The sequence below is a fragment of the Dermacentor albipictus genome, chromosome 9 (genome assembly GCF_038994185.2).
Source record: "Dermacentor albipictus isolate Rhodes 1998 colony chromosome 9, USDA_Dalb.pri_finalv2, whole genome shotgun sequence".
In the NCBI taxonomy this organism is placed as follows: Eukaryota; Metazoa; Arthropoda; class Arachnida; order Ixodida; family Ixodidae; genus Dermacentor; species Dermacentor albipictus.
Window position 1 is genome coordinate 97,293,131 of NC_091829.1, and position 16,427 is coordinate 97,309,557.

General features: G+C 48.2%; 2 protein-coding genes across 4 annotated transcripts in view; both read left to right on the plus strand.

Annotated features, from left to right (window-relative positions):
* Window positions 1-6,800, plus strand: part of LOC139049789 (membrane metallo-endopeptidase-like 1) — a 43,166-nt gene extending 36,366 nt beyond the window's left edge. The window contains exons 4-6 of the mRNA XM_070525590.1: window positions 2,684-3,090; window positions 3,663-4,025; window positions 5,150-6,800. Of these exons, the coding sequence (XP_070381691.1) occupies window positions 2,684-3,090; window positions 3,663-3,855 (600 nt within the window). The 3' untranslated portion in view covers window positions 3,856-4,025; window positions 5,150-6,800. The remainder of the gene's footprint in view (window positions 1-2,683; window positions 3,091-3,662; window positions 4,026-5,149) is intronic.
* The window catches only part of LOC139049542 (neprilysin-1-like), a 120,681-nt gene that overhangs the window by 51,106 nt on the left and 53,148 nt on the right, over window positions 1-16,427 (plus strand). The window lies entirely within an intron of this gene.

Here is a 16,427-nt window from a genome sequence, read left to right on the forward strand (position 1 = left end):
GCTCTGCAGTGATATTGCATGTCGATTCTAGCTTTTCATTGGTGTCATTTCCAGAGAAATTGAACAAGACCGGATTGGTAGTTCTGGGGTTATCACAGGACCCAGCTACTTCTGGTGACAATTCTGACACCAGTGGGTTCAGAATGGGTCTCTGTCAGCTGTAGTAAAGGGAGCATGCTCCGAGAAGGGAGGTGAGCCGATGTGTGGCTAGATGACTCAGCGGATACATGGGGAGGGATAAGAAACACTTCTTTCCATTATCGATGCCATTTGACTGAAACTTGCGTCATGTTGCAGCAGCAGTCTTCTGTTGTGAAGGCTCGTCATCCTCGTCACTTGCTGATGATTGTGTAATCTATCGTCCTATTACTAATGACGCTGATTCTCGCGCTCTCCAGTCCGACCTTAACGTCATTGAAACTTGGTGTAATAATTGGCTAATGTCCCTCAACGTCAAAAAAATGTCGCTACTTACTTTCCATCGTCGCCAATCATTTATTTAAGCTAATTACATTATCGTCGGTTCTGAAATATGTGCCGTGACTTCTTATAAGTACTTAGGTATTAAATTCTCCAATAACCTCGGTTGGTCCTCGCACATTTGCAGCATTAGCAATGATGCCAATGGTGTACTATTCTACGTGCGCCGTAATCTACGTGTTGTTCCGCCCTCTGTTAAACTACTAGCATATTTAACAAACGCTCTACCCAAACTGGAATAAGCATGCTCAGTGTGGGACCCACACCAAACTAACCTGGCAACAGCACTAGAATCCATACGGAATCGTGCAGTAAGGTTCATTCATCCTGACTACTCTTACCCCACTAGCGTTACTAAACTTAAGTAATCTTTGAACCTTCCACCGCTTGAGCAGCGCCGCAGAACAGCAAGAGTGTGCCTCTTTTACAAATGCTATCACTGACTGCTTCACCAGACCGACATCAAGCCTGCGCATCGCACTTCATCCCGTCATAGCCATTAAAAGGCTGTTTATCCCCCTCCAGCTCGCACCTCGGCTCATCTTAACTCTTTCTTCGTTCCAACAGCGAAGGACTGGAATTATCTACCTGCTGAAGCGGTGCGCCACTCCAGTCATTCATCGTTCAAGGCGTTCATTGAAAATATGATCTAAATATGCCTACCCCTCATGTAAAACCCCAAATGGGGTATTTGAGGTACCAATAAATAATTAAACAAATAAACAAACAAGCAAATAAATAAATAAATAAACAAACAAATAAATAAAACACTGCAGCTGACAACTAAATACCTGGGTAGGGGAGCATTTGCCTCATATGGTAATGAAGGTGCTGAACGTAAATCTGTAAAGCATGCAGAGCTACTTGTTCCAGAGCTGCCCGGAGTATGGCACACGTTCAGGCTGTCGTGCGTGGATCCCGTTACTGTCATAGTTTTCCGTGAGCTGATCTTGCCCATCTTCAGCTGCCATCGCATCGAGGCACAGGCTGTTTGAAATGCTACCACACTGGCTTGCAGATCCATCATTAGCTATCAGTCCAGTTGCCGCCGCGTTAGCACAGGCTGTCTTGGAAGAGACGCTTTGGTGGCTTGCGGCATTTCGCACAGCTGTAAAACTTGTTCAAAAGCAAGAGTTAACAATCAAAGTGAACAGAGGCAGCCCCAGATCTTTATATTTGCAGGCCATAGCATGACATAGGGATATTATGCTGGCTGATCTCAGCGTCGCCATCATTTGGATTTCAGTCTGAATGATCGCAGTGTTGCCATCGTTTGTAGCATGAAACGCTAGTGACAAGTGAAGTGATGCCACTCTTTTTGAGGAGGACAGTGTTGTGGAATTACCACTCCGGAGTTGAAATTACTCCGGAACCAGGCTTGAGGGTGTGCTGCTTCATGGAATGTCTTTTAATTCCTCATTTTCTTTTTATTACTGCTGCATAAGTGAGTCATATCACTGCAGGTAGGGCCTGAGAGTGAGCATAAGCATTTTTAGACTGCAATGAGATTGAATTAAAATTAGATGTCAAGCTTATATTTGCCGAAAGTAGTCCTAATCGCCTTCTGCCAGAAATGTTCGCTTCTGTGGTCTACATCCATTGTACATCATTCACTCCCCCCCCCCCCCCCGCCCCCACACACACCATACCTCCCGAATATCCAAGTCATGCCTCGGGTGAAATTCTACATATCAGATTTTTCTTGCGGAGGTTTGCTAAAGGGTAGCTACAATAAGCACTGACAAGCATGAATTTTTGAAAGAATTGAGAACCCACAATCTTACATTGATACTGTTGTCAATATTTTGTCAGCATTTTGCTGAAGCATCGAGCCACCTAAAGTTATTACTATATCAAATGCTAATTGTACTTAGACTTGTGTGCGTCGCCTAACTGGGATCCAGGCTTACGCAACCTTGTAGATGCAATAGAGTCTCTTCAGAATCGCTCAGCTCGCTTTATCGCATCAAACTACTCCCGTACTGCCAGTGTTTCGCTGATGAAATCTAATTTTGGCTTTCCGAACTTGCTCTTAAGAAGAAAAAATTCACGTCTTTGCCTATTCCATAACATTTTTCTTCAACCAGTCACTGAAACAGAAAGTCTTATCGCAACCATCATAAATGTGTTGTCTTTTTTTCCCTCGGTGTTCTCGAGAGGCAAGATCGCAGCTCGCGCTTATGCGCATGGCACGCGCGCCCAGATCGAGATCGTCACCGACCACGACGAGTACTTCAAGCAGATGATCGAGCTGATCAAGACGAGAGAGACCATCGTCGAGCTCGTCATAGGCTGGATGGCCGTCCAGTTCACCGCGCAGTTCGCCAACCGACAGCTCATCGCCAACCACTACAACACTCTGGCGGGCGTTGAGGAGCTGCACCGGAGGGACTGCTTCGCCTTCGCCAGCTACCTCATGGGGGCCGCCCTGTTCCTGCCGTTCCTGGAGCGCGTCTACACCGAACCCGTGCGCACAGACGCGCGGCGCATCGCGAAAGAGGTGCGTCGCGTCGTGTACCAGAGGCTCGATCGTGCCACCTACCCGTGGGCCGAACTCGACGTGGCCTTCAAGTACATGGAGATAGCCCGAGTGGACGACATCGAGGCAAGGTTCGCAACCGTGTGGCGCCTTATAGTAAAGTGAATGGGAAGTGAAAGCGTTTTAGCTTTGCGGCGGTACGCTGTGGTGTATGCTCTAAGCCCAGAGGGGACGCAGCCTCACCGCTCCTATAATTGCATATGTACCGCGCCCCGCGAGGAATAGTCGGGGTGTGAAAAACCAGCGGCAAGTGAACCAAAAACCGGGCTGAACCCTTATTTTTTCGAACCTTCAGCCCCAAGCTAAGCGGCAAAGCGTTTCAGCCATTAAGCAAGCGTGGCACCTCGTAGAGCGCCACGCAGTAACCATAAAATAAGGGATTAAAAAGTCTATTTGCAACGACAATTGGGAGTTTTAATTTTTGAACACCCAAAAAGCCCGACCGCAGGGAGTTGTACTCTCTTGTACTCTTTTGTAGTCCTTAAAATATGTACATTCTCGTACTAATTTTGCTTTATATTCAGCAGTACAAAAGCACGGAAGCACTAAAGGGCGCGATGTTTTCGGCACTCGGCGGCACTTGGGTGTGCTAGTTTTAAAATTACCTCTTGTTGAAATTTCGGCGCTTTCTTCCTCGAAACAGGTTCTCGAAATTCCCGGAAATGGAGGCGAGCTTCTTGAAGAATCTGCGTGACGCGATTAAGGCCAACCGTCGGGCGGACATCGATGACATCGGCACGATGCCACAGCCATGGCATGGTTGTTTGAAAGCCACTTCTACCACCCGCATAATAAGCGCGACCGCATCGACTACGCGCTCAAGCCGTCCATTTTGATGACGCCTATGTACCACATGACCGCGCCTATGCCGGTGCGCCTAGGCACCTTCGGCGTTGAAGTGGCCAAGGCAACGATCGAGTCCTACATGGAGCTTCGATTCCAGGGCCACGGGACAGATCCCCTGGAACAACTCCAAATCTGCGTCTTCGACGTGAAGGATAAGCAGGTTGGTATGGCTCTAGGACATCTTGGTGGGTCAGGCGGTGCATTTCTGTTGGCATGGTGTGCAGCGCAAATGGATGCGTGCACCCGAATATGAATGTACAGGTCATGTCAGCGCATCCTGGTGTGATTGTGTTTATTTCTCTGCCCATCATGTTAACATGTAGGCTAGAGTTTTTTTAATCCCAGCACACGGGGTACAAGACACAGGACACGCCTGGGTTACCAGTACCTCCAAACTACTAGGCACAGTTGTTGGGAGCTAGGTTTAGCGGAGGCAAGGAATACGCGTTTGGACAACCGGAGAATGGAGAGTCTACTGTCTCCAAAGAAAGCAGGTTTGCGTAGTGCTAGTGGTGGTGCCCCTGTCCTAAAGCCGCTTCGGTTCGAGCAGGGGCACTACGAAGTGACGGACACTCGCTACAAAGGCTCCTCCCCATCCCTTCAGAATGCCGGAGGCTTCGGTGTGAATGGTCACTGGAATGAAGAGTTATTGTTCAAGGTAGGCTGGGTTTACGTGATCGCACGACACTGTCTCTTCTTTGCCGCGAACCACACGAAAGGGGCCTTGGTAGGGAGGAGGCAGTGGGGGCTTGGTAGAGTTGAGTATGAAATTAAGGACGATCGCTACACAGTTACAGAATGCGCACCCTTGGCAGTGCTCATGATATACTCCAACCATAGAGCGACCAAGGGTCTGGATATAAAGGGCTCGATAGAGCATCGAGGAAGACGAGATGAAGTTCGAGCTCCGTGGTAAACAAGTTGATTTCTTGGGCATTTGTTGATTTAAGTGGTTGACCCCGTGAGGTAATCAATATGCCCAGTAACCTCGGGCTTCAGTACCTTAAAGCCGCTTCGGTCCAATCGAAGATGACAATACAAATTTGCTGTTTTTTCAAATATCCATCCAATCGTAATTTTTGACCGCAGTGACGTAGCCAGGATTCCATTTTCGTGGGGAGACACGCACTTGATGGACGGCGGCGCCCGGAGACAGTGGGTTTTGTCGCACGTTCTTTCAAACCCCCACCCTATAACTTTAGGCCCGTTGCCTCCCCCCCCCCCCCGCCCCTGAATGCGGGCGCGCGCCATAATTAACGCTTGTCCTTTTCCACGCTATTCTAGCGGCAAGAGGAGCGCACTCCCCAATGGATCACTGTAGTGGAGAAAAACATGGTGGATAGCTTAGCCCTGGACATCGCGCTCTTGGTGCTCAAGCTTGTACCGTCCTTCGGCGAGGACCGGCTGCAGGATGTGCCGCTCACGGGCCACCAACTGTTCTACGTCGTCCACTGTTACACGCACTGCGCCGAAGAGAATGGCACGTCATTGTGCAACGACCCCCTGAAGCACAAGGAGGACTTTGCGAACGTCTTCTCTTGCCCGCCGTACAGCAACATGCGATTGGAGAAGTGCCCAGGATTCTGACACGGGAAACTTCCACGGCACTGTATACCGCGTGGCAGACCGCGATACAGTTTTTTTCTATAACTATTATAACTGTGTTCGCAAAACTGCGCTTCAAGCTCTGAGCATGTTTCGGACATATGGACAGTGTTAACACATTTAGCGAGCGTGTATAGGTTTGGCCTGGGCTGAAGTTCTTGTTTCCCCCAGGTTATCAAAATACACAGTCATGCGAAGCCGCCCCGCTAAGCCGATCACGGAAAAAATAAAGTAAGAAACAGGCTGCACTTTCCCAGCGCTAATCCTTCCGAGATCATTCCATTCACACGGAAGGCTTAAAGAAGTGTTCTGGATGAAACCGTTTAGCATAAACTTGATGAGCTGGGGTAAATGTATACGCTTGTCGCGTGCGAAGTGCAATTTCTTTTTTTCGTTTCATGACTTGTAAAACTAAGTCCTCATCGCATTTGCCGCAGAACAGCAAGTCTGTTTTTGGTGTGGGTTACGGACAGCGCAGCCAAGATCCCGCGAGTCACGTCAGCCAGCCAATGGGGAATGAAAAGCGGCTGTACGTTTCCCAAATGCCCCTCATTATGGCGCGCTAATCGCTGTGATCTTTCCATTCACAGGGGGTATGGATCATCAGTTGACGATGAGACAAACCGCGCATTTATTGCGAATGTCGTTCCCGACTGTGTGGTGTGACCCGTTGTGTGGTGTGACAGAGGTTGTACCACGTGTTTTTCTCGGGATGGACATCTGCCGCCTTACCTCGCCCAGCCTTTTTTGTAGTTTTTCGTCATTCGCTAGATACGCCGTGTCTATACTATCGTATTCGTTTTTGATGCTCAACTATGCGTACGTTTGAATGCATATGTACCTCTTTCTAATCTTCGGCACGCGTATGTACGCGCAAGCTATTCCTCTTCATGCTATCTTGAAAGTGTTCCGCGCTTTGCTGTTGTTTTTTTTGGTACAGCAGAATGCCGTATAAGTCACGGGACCACCTGGTGTTTGTGCCAAGAACCCTGCGCAGTCGGCGCGCCACCTGAACTCTTCCTGTGACGCGTATGCGTATGAAAATTGACTTTGCAGAGATAGAACGTGCAAGGAGCCTTGCGAGTGTGACCGCTACTTTCTACTTTTGTTTTTCACGAGCAAATCTTTTGCAGAGAACGGACTCTTTTTTTCTCCTTTTCGCATCAATGTGGTACGTGTCTCATCCATAGTGCACATACAGACTACGAGTGTCAACGGGGTGGTGCGTAAGCTGTACAGTACCGCGCGGTGTGTTTACTCCGCACTTTTCGTACGAGTTTATTGGTGTTTTGTACCGAGATGATGAAAAAAAGAAAAAAAAAACCTTACGTGTGCGGTTTCACAAACGGCTTGTCGTCCTCGATGCTATAACGAACCGCTCGTTTGTCGAAACCTTGGGCTTGTTTAGTGCATCGGTGATTGGTACGTTGGAGCCTTGATAGCTTTCAACCACTGCACAACATTGATAGGCCATGCCAGGGTTCTTTAATACCACCTATCACCGGTCGTTAAGGTATCGGCGGTTCTACCCTTGTCGCTTTGTCATTCTTTGCGCACCTTACGCGGATTTCCGGACGAATCGTTAACAGAGGCGTCGCGGTTACCGTGAGTGCAGGCCCGCGAGGTTATGAAAGACGTGAGAACGATAGACCGGTAGTGACGAAGTTCCCGCATGAACCCTCCGTGACGCCGTGAGCTTGGACGGCATCAGCGCCGGCCTGTAGCTATTCGTTTTATTAGTGAAAATGAACTACGCTGTATTCTAAAACATCGAAAGAGGGAAGTTGGGTAGTCTTGAGAGCTTTTGCTGGTCGCCAAAACGAGCCCACTCAGAGAACACACCTCGAAATCAACGACGTCACACTGACGTACCTGCGCTTGTGTTTCCGACGCTAACTTTCAAGAAACGAGACTTTCGCCTTCAAGAATCGGTTTCCCGAAGTTATAACCTGGAATTGATAACGGTATAAAAAGAGTAGCCATTAGTTGAGAAAAGGCACATTAGAATAGAAAAATTTTGACTGTGTTGACGAAAATGGAGACTAACGCGCATAACACAAATCAATATACATTTGTCGAAAGAGCTTTATGAATTAAATCGCGTCGACCTTTGCACGAGGTCTTGAATGACAGAGCGAACCTTCCCGTCGCTGTATCTAATGGTATCTTCGGATGGTCATTTCGCAGTGCCTTAGACCACACCTGCGAGCAGCGTTGTCTTTACAAACATTTACAAAGAAAGAGCGCGCGCTTTGCGTGAGCCTGGTTCTTTTCGGTTGCTCTCCTCCCCCTCCGAGCCTTGTCCTGGTAGCAGTCGTCAGAAATGAGAGCGTTTCGCGCCACACGTCACCACAACGCGCAAATAGGACGAGCGAACCCTCGCCCTTCCTGCGCGTGCACTGGTTTTTCCGGTAGCGCCGGGAGCTTCGGCTGGGCGAAATCAGACGTTCGCTGTAGTCATGTGATTTGGCCTCTGCCATTTCATCCTTCTACAAGAGCGGGTGGCACGTTCGGCTTGCGTGCTCGTCCTGTGCTTCTAAGCTAGAAAAACGCCGGACCTGCAAGGCGCTGATTTGGAGGATCAAGGCGGCCACATTGAAGATGCCATAAGAGTCGAGGCACCCAAGTATACTAAGTAAACATTTAAATGTTATCCTAGGAGCTGTGGTTCAAGGGTTCTTTCTCGTAAAAGAAGAAATCGTTGACCAGAAGCAAACTTGCGAGGGTGCTAGAGAAGCTCTGAGCGAGTAAACATTGGAGATCACACTTGACAAGTTAGCATAGTGATAATTTCCTTGCCTAGTAACGATGAATTCTACCTATAATGCTACGTATATTGTTTGCTGAATAATTTCGAACACCTTAATAAGCAAGCAATAATGTCGCACACATTTAACAGTGCTTGAACGCTTTGGGGCTTAACTTCCCCGCAATAATGGTCATTTACCTTGCGCGTCTTTCCTTAATGCTCCGTTCCCGGTACTTCCAGGCCATGAACGTTATGCACGTCATCAGCGTGACGTAGCAGTCTTGACAGGAATGCAACTCGCACAGAGGTTTATCGTTGTGGGACAAGATAAGCTCCAAAAGGTGTAAACTTTTTCAAGACTGCAAGTTTTCATCATATGTAGCAGGGTGTACCACGTGTCTCTACTGGTGTCTCTCCCAGGTGTCTCTCGCCACACAAAGATGTAATCTTTGTGGGACGAGAGGGACCCTCGACCACATAATATGGGAATGTCCATACTCTCCCGGGGGAACGCACTAAATAGGTAGTAGAGACACCTGGGAGACCCTGCTACACACGATGAAAACTTGCACTCTTGAAGAAGGTTACACCTTTTGGAGCTTATCTTGTCCCCATCGAAAAGCGGCCGCCGCGGCCGGGATTTGATCCCGCGACCTCACGCTTAGCAGCCCAACACAATAGCCACTAAGCAACCACGGCGGGTGTAGGTCGTTTTTGTTAGAGGGGCTCGAGTTTTTGTAAACTGAACAAGTTCTCCCCTATTGTTTGGTTCCTTTCTATGTTGTAGTGTACGAGAATGGAAAATAAATTCGTTTGAACAGGTGTTGAAATCGGGCGGGGTTGTTAAAGCAGCCCTGAAACTGTTCTGACAGGCTTTATAGACTCATAACACTCAGGTGCAATAAAACATTTGCACAGCAATATATGTGAAGCTACGCACGGTTACAAGTTACCTTAATCCATAGCCATGCTGTTTCTCCTCGACTCGTTCGCCGAGTGATCGGTGTTAAGCTGCGCATTCACTGGCTCTGCGTCATGATGCGACGTTGACTTCCGATTGTCCTTCAGTCAGCGCGCGAAGCCTCTCCAACCTCTCCGCCAGCCGCTCCAAGCGAGAGCTATCGAAGGAGCGTGCGTTGCGAGGATTTGGCGCACCGTGGTGCTCGTCCAGTATTGAGGCAACCACAGGCGAGCTGGGCGTTTTGACGGATCGGCGGAGCCGAAAGCTGAAGCCACTCCACACTACTACCGTTGTGATGAAGGAGCTTTAGCGTAGACGTATCTGAGTGACCTAATCTGTCTGCACGGTCCAGCCACCTGTTGGCGCAGAGCGTAAGCTGCCAAACAGAGACCTTATATTGCTCCTGCCAGAAACGCTACAGCAAATTAGAATGCACTTGGTTAATTCTGCATTAGTTCTGTGTTTGGTTGAGCTCCGTGCCACCGGGCGGCTGCACCGTGCAGGCCGTTCACGATTGTGCCTCTTCTCATACAGTAAAATGCCCAGGCCCAGTGTGCCTGCGCTTGCGTTTACGGGAATATCGGACACACTAAACACTATTGTGGTATACAGGGTGTCGGAGCTAACTTTTGCCAGAGTGCAAAAACATGCAAATGCCACCTAGCTGGACAGAGAAAGATAATGCTGTCTGCCGTCGCTTGGAGATACTCAAACTATTTTTTTTTCATTCCGACGACGTAGCAAATTAGTCTTAATGAACTGCTCAAATATTATAATTGGATGAAAAGTGGAAGTGAGAAAATTGTAGTGCGACATGAAAAACTTCTCATGCAGCTTTCTGTTGCTCAATACGTGTTATATACAAGTGCTTTTGCCAGCGTGAAAGCAGCCGACAAAAAAACCGCTCGATACACTTTGCGTGTTTTCGCGGGCTTTTTTCACGCTCGGATTGGATTGTAAAACTTTATTTGTCCAACAGATGTAGGAAAGGCTTTAAGTTACTAGCCTTCCCACCTAGACGACGGCCAGGAGTCCTTGGACCCTAGCGGCGGTTTCGGCCAGTCGGATGGTCTTCAGTTGAATCTCCGGATCGGAGCTGAGTAATAAGGTCTCGCACTGTTCTAAAGACATTATTCTTCCCTCAGAGAGAGCCAGTGGGCATTCCCACAGAATGTGATTAAGATTAGACCTGGCTCTACATAGCTTACACTGGCTGGAGTACTGACCCGGGTAGTAGAGGCTGCATGACACCGGGCTTGGAAACGAGTTGGTTTGCAGGCGACGCCAAGTGGAGGCCTGGCTCTTGTTTAAGGATATATCAGCCGGAGGATATTTAACCTGCCCTAGTCTGTAGTGTTGTGTGATCTCTCTGTAACACACTAAGCGGTCCCGTCCCGTGAAGCCTTCGGCTAGCCGGCCAGCTCGGAATGTAAGTCCTCGAGCTAATTGGTGGGCCGCCTCCTTCCCAGTGAAGTAGGCATGCGCAAGTGCCCAGATTATTTCAATTTTCCTGCTATCTTTCCAGGTCTGCAGGATTCTGTTTGCCTCGGGAGAAATTCTGCCTCTGGTAAAGTTCATCACCGCAACCTTAGAGTCGTTGACTATAATTTTGGCTGAAGTACTTGCAATTGCAAGTGCTATGGCAGATTCTTCTCCAATCTGAGAGCAATCCGTTGGAACTGTGCCACTGGCTATAAGTCTAGTTTCAGCGCTCGCTACAGCTAGGGCCTTCGATGTAACACTTTGATGTAGCACGTACTGAGCAACAGAAAGCTGTATCGGGAGTTTTTTCATGTCGCTCTACAGTTTCATCACTGACACTTTCCATCCAATTATACTAAATGAGCAGTTTATTAAGACTAATTATCTAAGTAGACGAAAAAAATAGGTTTAGTGTCTGCAAGCGACGCCAAACAAGATTACCTTTGTTGTGTCCAGCTATGTGGCATTTGCATATTTAAAAAAGCTCTGGCTAAAATTAGCTGGGACACCCTGTATATTAATCCTTCGGCGTGAAGTGACGGCCGCAAACGCGTAGATGCTGCTGTCGATTGGATACAGACAACCAGCGCTGCAGCCATTCCGCCCGCATGTTTGCCTTGCAGAGGGACACGATGTCGCAGCTTCACATGTCGCCGATCGCTACGTTTGAACCCCACAACGCAAGGATGAACCACGTTGTTGGCGAAAAGGCAGATCGAGACCAACACAGACTCGCAACAATACGCAGCACGTTGGAACACAAGGAGGCGACAATTGCCGTGTGCAGGATATTCTTGAGTGCAGTGATCAATTCTGCTTGCACATTCTCTTTCTGCTACTTTCTTTTTCATGGAGAGAAATTAACTAACATTTGGGCTATTACGAACGACATTCGTTCACCATAAAGCTGGAAAAATGATAGATGACGCGCCCTGGGCAGCAAATCGGGTAGCTCGCCCTACTAGCGTCATATTATAATCACCTCGCGTCACTTGTTCAGGGGCGGCTGAATACTAAGTCGCGCGGCATGCTGCGATCAGTAGCGATGCACATTTTAAAACCTTATAGTAAATTAGATGCGTTACACGGAGCACTCAAGTGCACCACTTCTTCACCAAAACAGGCAATCCTAATAACTGAATGCGTTTGTGAAAAATCGGGAAAATCATTTCAGGGTTCCTTTAAGGATGGAAGAGAAAATTGGTAGAACAGAATCAGGAGGAACATCATCGTCTTTGGTGGAACACACACACACACACACACACACACACACACACACACACACGCACACACACACACGCACACACACACACACGCGCACGCACACACACACACACACACAAACACACACACAAACACACACACACACACACACACGCACACACACAAACACACACACACACACGCACGCACGCACACACACACAAAGAGTGTGGCGTTCGTTGGATTTGCTCTGTATATTTCTCTGGCGTGTCGGCTGGCGGACTGGCCTTTGTCAAAGTCTCGTCCACGAGCCGAAACGTCAGTGAAATATGCTGTGCTAATCTATTGTTACGCGCGAAGGACAGCATTTATCACACTTACATCTGAAGGGGGCTGTTTATTTTCGGGCCCCAAGGTGAGCTCAAGAGCGGCCAGCTGTTTGGATAGGACAGGATATCCTTTTTCGATGGCGCGTACCCACGGCGAGAGATTGGCCAAGATTAGGATGTTATTAGGAAGATGTGGTCTTCCAAAAACTGGCAAAAGTTTCATGTGCAAATTGATAAATATTATGTATCAAGAACTTAAGAGAGTCACCTTGAAACAACTATGAATCCCTCGACGGCTGAGCAGACAATGGGAAAAAATTAAACAGATTTGCGTAAACGTCGGTTCTAAACTGTTTTTCCTTAACGAAGAAAAATGGCGGTAAAATAGGAAAAATAACTTATTTTCTCATCTACTGCACAGAATGGCTACATAGCGAAGTGTGCCAGACCAGTCATGGGACTATAAAGGTTGGCATTGGACAATTGATAAAATGGTGTTTGACAGCGTAACTGGGTTAAAGTACTTCAGTTTTCCTGGTTTTAAAGGAATTTTTGTGCCAAGAAATAGGAAGTGTCGACATTCTGAAAAATTTCCTATCGCCGGGTTCAAAAAGCCTAGAGCAGTTGCATATATCCTCAAATATTGTATTCGGTAAGCGATCGCAGGAAGTAATGATAGTACGGGGTCATTGAGGGCTGCCTTCGCGAGACTGTCAGGCAATTCGTTCGTGTATAATCCTCTATAACCAGGCACCCAGACTAATCTAATTAAATGTCTGTGGGCAGGCACTAGAAATTGAAGTGTATCTAAAAGGTTAGTACCACTATTTGTTGTGAGTGATGTACGTAAAGATAAATAATCCGTTATTAGGACTTATTATTATCCGTTATTATTATGTTGAAGATCTCAACATTGCCTCTTCCTTTTTTCCAACACGGGACCGGAAGCGCGCTCACTTCTCTCGTAGGAGACAAGCGCGCCGGGAGAGTCAATCCATTTATCTTGAAGATAAAAATTTCAAGCTGGCCACATGGGCATGGCTCTTGGCAGCTCTTCTACCACTTGCTGTGAGGCGAAGCACGCGACCTCCGTGTGTCTGTTAAGAACAACAAACAAACGGTCCGTCGTAGATGGACAAAGCTTTTGGCGTGGTCCCCGTTCCCGTACAGGCGTCAACAGCGACACTAAATCACCAAGGCGATAGGAAACCGGGCGGTGGCGAATATCATAGCGTGTTTTCGATTTGTCCTGCGATGCCAAAGTGCGTAAACAAGCATTACGACGTTCCTCTTCGGCAAGGCAAATGGTCTCGGTAACAGTGGGATTTTCGTGGCTACAGAAAGGAAAAAAAAAACAGTGTTCATCATGTACCCGGGTAGATGTGCATACAGCAGGAAGAAAGGCTCATTGCCGGTGTTGAGCGCGTACGTGACAAAGGGCACTACGTCATGCCAGTTCTCGTGGTCGGATGAAACATATATAGCTGCGAGCGAGGACAAATAGGATTCCCGCAGCGATGATTGCAGCAGTAAGCAGCAGTGCGATCGATGAAAAGATGAGCCTGGTTTGGCTGATGATTGATTCAGGTGTTGACAAAAGATTCCGGATTGTGGTGGCACCAACTGAAAGCCTGAAGAATGTAGCCGAAGTCAGTGTTGAAGACTAAAAGCAAAAGGGATGTTGGTCAATTTTAATATTTACGCAACGTCGTCAGCTGTAGCCTGCATTATCAGTGAGAACAAACACGTCATAGAACTGACTTCTTATCAGCACTGAAGTGAAAGTCTTTCACAATTATCGTTCTGTTAAAAGCGCAGTTCATTCTGACGACAACATCGTCTCCATGAATGCAGGAAGCGTCCCTACTGTGAGGGAAGGTATGATGCTGCCGAAAACATTCTTTCAGGGCGTACGGCCCAAGTCTTGGAGAGTGCGATACCGCCTCTTACAAGCAAGCCGTCCACGACAATGAAACGCTGATCGACTACAGTGAAGAAACGTGCAAGGACTTTTACGTTCCGGTCTGTCACCGTTAGGAGGGGAGTCATGGGACAGGCATTCACGGGGATTCCGCCAGCTTCCTCCACAGCGGCATCGAACGTTTTCTGCGATACGCGAATGCCAGCCTCAAACGCGCGGGGAGAGAAACAGCAGTCTCGACCGACTTCTTATACGCAGCAAAGTTCTACAGCTCGTGTGAACGCTTTTTGAGCTCGCCGAAAGTGTCCTTGAGCGAAGTGTTGCTATCCTTTCGAGAATACGACCAAGAATTTCTAAGCCATTACTCGTTCAAGGCTGTTGGATGCTATATCCTAGGACTTTCGTTGGCCCGCGGAATCACCACGGTTCTCGACTCACGGCTCAGCAGATTCCCAGATGGAGTGCTCCTACGCATCTTGCGTGGTCAGACGCTTTCGCAGAAGTTGTGCGTCGAGGAAGCGTTTGTTGCCTCTGCAGGACTATCTGGAGGAAGTGCTGAGGGAGTCATCTATCATCCACGGCCGTGAGTCCAACCTGACCTTTGTCCTTGAATTTGGGCATCGCTTGCAGGACACATGGTGGGGGAGATTCACGAGCAGCGTGAGGGTGCAGCCATCCAGCAGCACTTGAGCACTGTCATTCGTAGTTGGGAATGGCTGGATATGCTAAACTCCCACTTACCGGACGCCAACCAACTTAGCAGCCGGTCTGTAATATCCATAGTAGCCATCGGCGTGATTCGAAAGTTGATGTACTTCTTCAGGGACCTCGTAGACTACGGTGTAGTCTACCTGTACGTCCAGGTGTTCGACGCGCTGCGTTTTGATTATCTGCGCCGGCTCAACACAAGGGACACGGAGCGTGTCGTGTTGCCTTGCCTCAAGGCGAGTCGACTCGTGATGCGGAAGGCCACAACCACCATTTTCAGTGACCTTTTCTGTGACCTTTTCTGTGAACAAAGCAGCTACGTTGTTATCGGTTGCCTTTTCCAGCATGTGCGCGAGGTGGTCGCAGATGGCAGCGCGTTCACGTGGATGAGCGAGTTCAGGAGAGACGAGGCTCGAAGGAGGCTTCAAGAAATAGGTGTACATCAGTTTCGCATATCGTCTCTTAACGAGAAACCACGCACATACAATCTCACAGAAGCGTCTGTAAGCAGCAAGTTTCCGAGCCTGTTCATTAGACTGAACAAGCTGCAGCAACAGAGCCTACTCGAAGACCCTTCTGCTGTGCACCAAGCCAGCATCGACGACGCTTTTCTTCGTGGCACAGAAGTGTTTTACGACATGAATACTTTGCTTAGCGCAAAACAACAAACACAAGGAAGACGACAGGACAAGGCGCTACTCTCAACTGACATCATTTTATTGCGTCGCTCCTTGATAGACAGCTCAAACTAGAGGAACATGCGCAGTGAGCACCATGCGGTGGAGCCACCAACATCTGACCCCAAGAGCGCATTCATGCGACAGAATTAAAAAAAAACCAAATTCAGCGCTGTACAAGGTTAAGGAAGGCATTGTGCAAAAAAAAAGTGAGGCGTGCAGACAGGACACAAGAGTAGAGAAGTGGACAACACGAGGACCGGGGAAAGAAGTGTCCTGTCTGCACGCCTGACTTCTTTTTTGCATAATGAATCCTTACCAACTTGCTCAGCTTTCTGTCGTTCTAAGGAAGGCACACTAATGCACTGTGACCCCAATGACTGAATGAAAAATGCTTCCGATAGCTCTAGGGCAGTGGTGTCACGGCTCTTTTTCAAGATCGTGGTATCACGAAACATGGGTTTGCACAAGCATATTTTACAATGCTGAGCCAAATGGGAACCTGTGCCTGTTAATATGGATCGCTCATGTTCTATTAGGCGCTCGTTAACACAGCGGCCTGACTGCCCTACATACACTTTGCCACATGACAAGGGAATCTTATAAACGACACTGACGCTGCATTCTACAAACTTCACGTGGTTCTTGTCACAACCTGGTTTTTTACTTGTTTTAGAAATACGGCTGCACAACATTGACAGTTTCTGAGGAGCGGAAAACACTACCGGAATTTGGTATCTAGTGGCGACATTCTTTAGATTGTGAGCTACTCTGTGGCAATACGGCGCAACTTCAGGCCTCTTCTTTTGTGTGTTGCAGTTACTTTTGTGCCGCTTCCCTTTCAGTTTCTGAAGCAATACCTCCGAGACTGACGTCACCACCACACTTGGGTAACCAGCAGCCTGCAGCCTATTTAACTGCGCAATG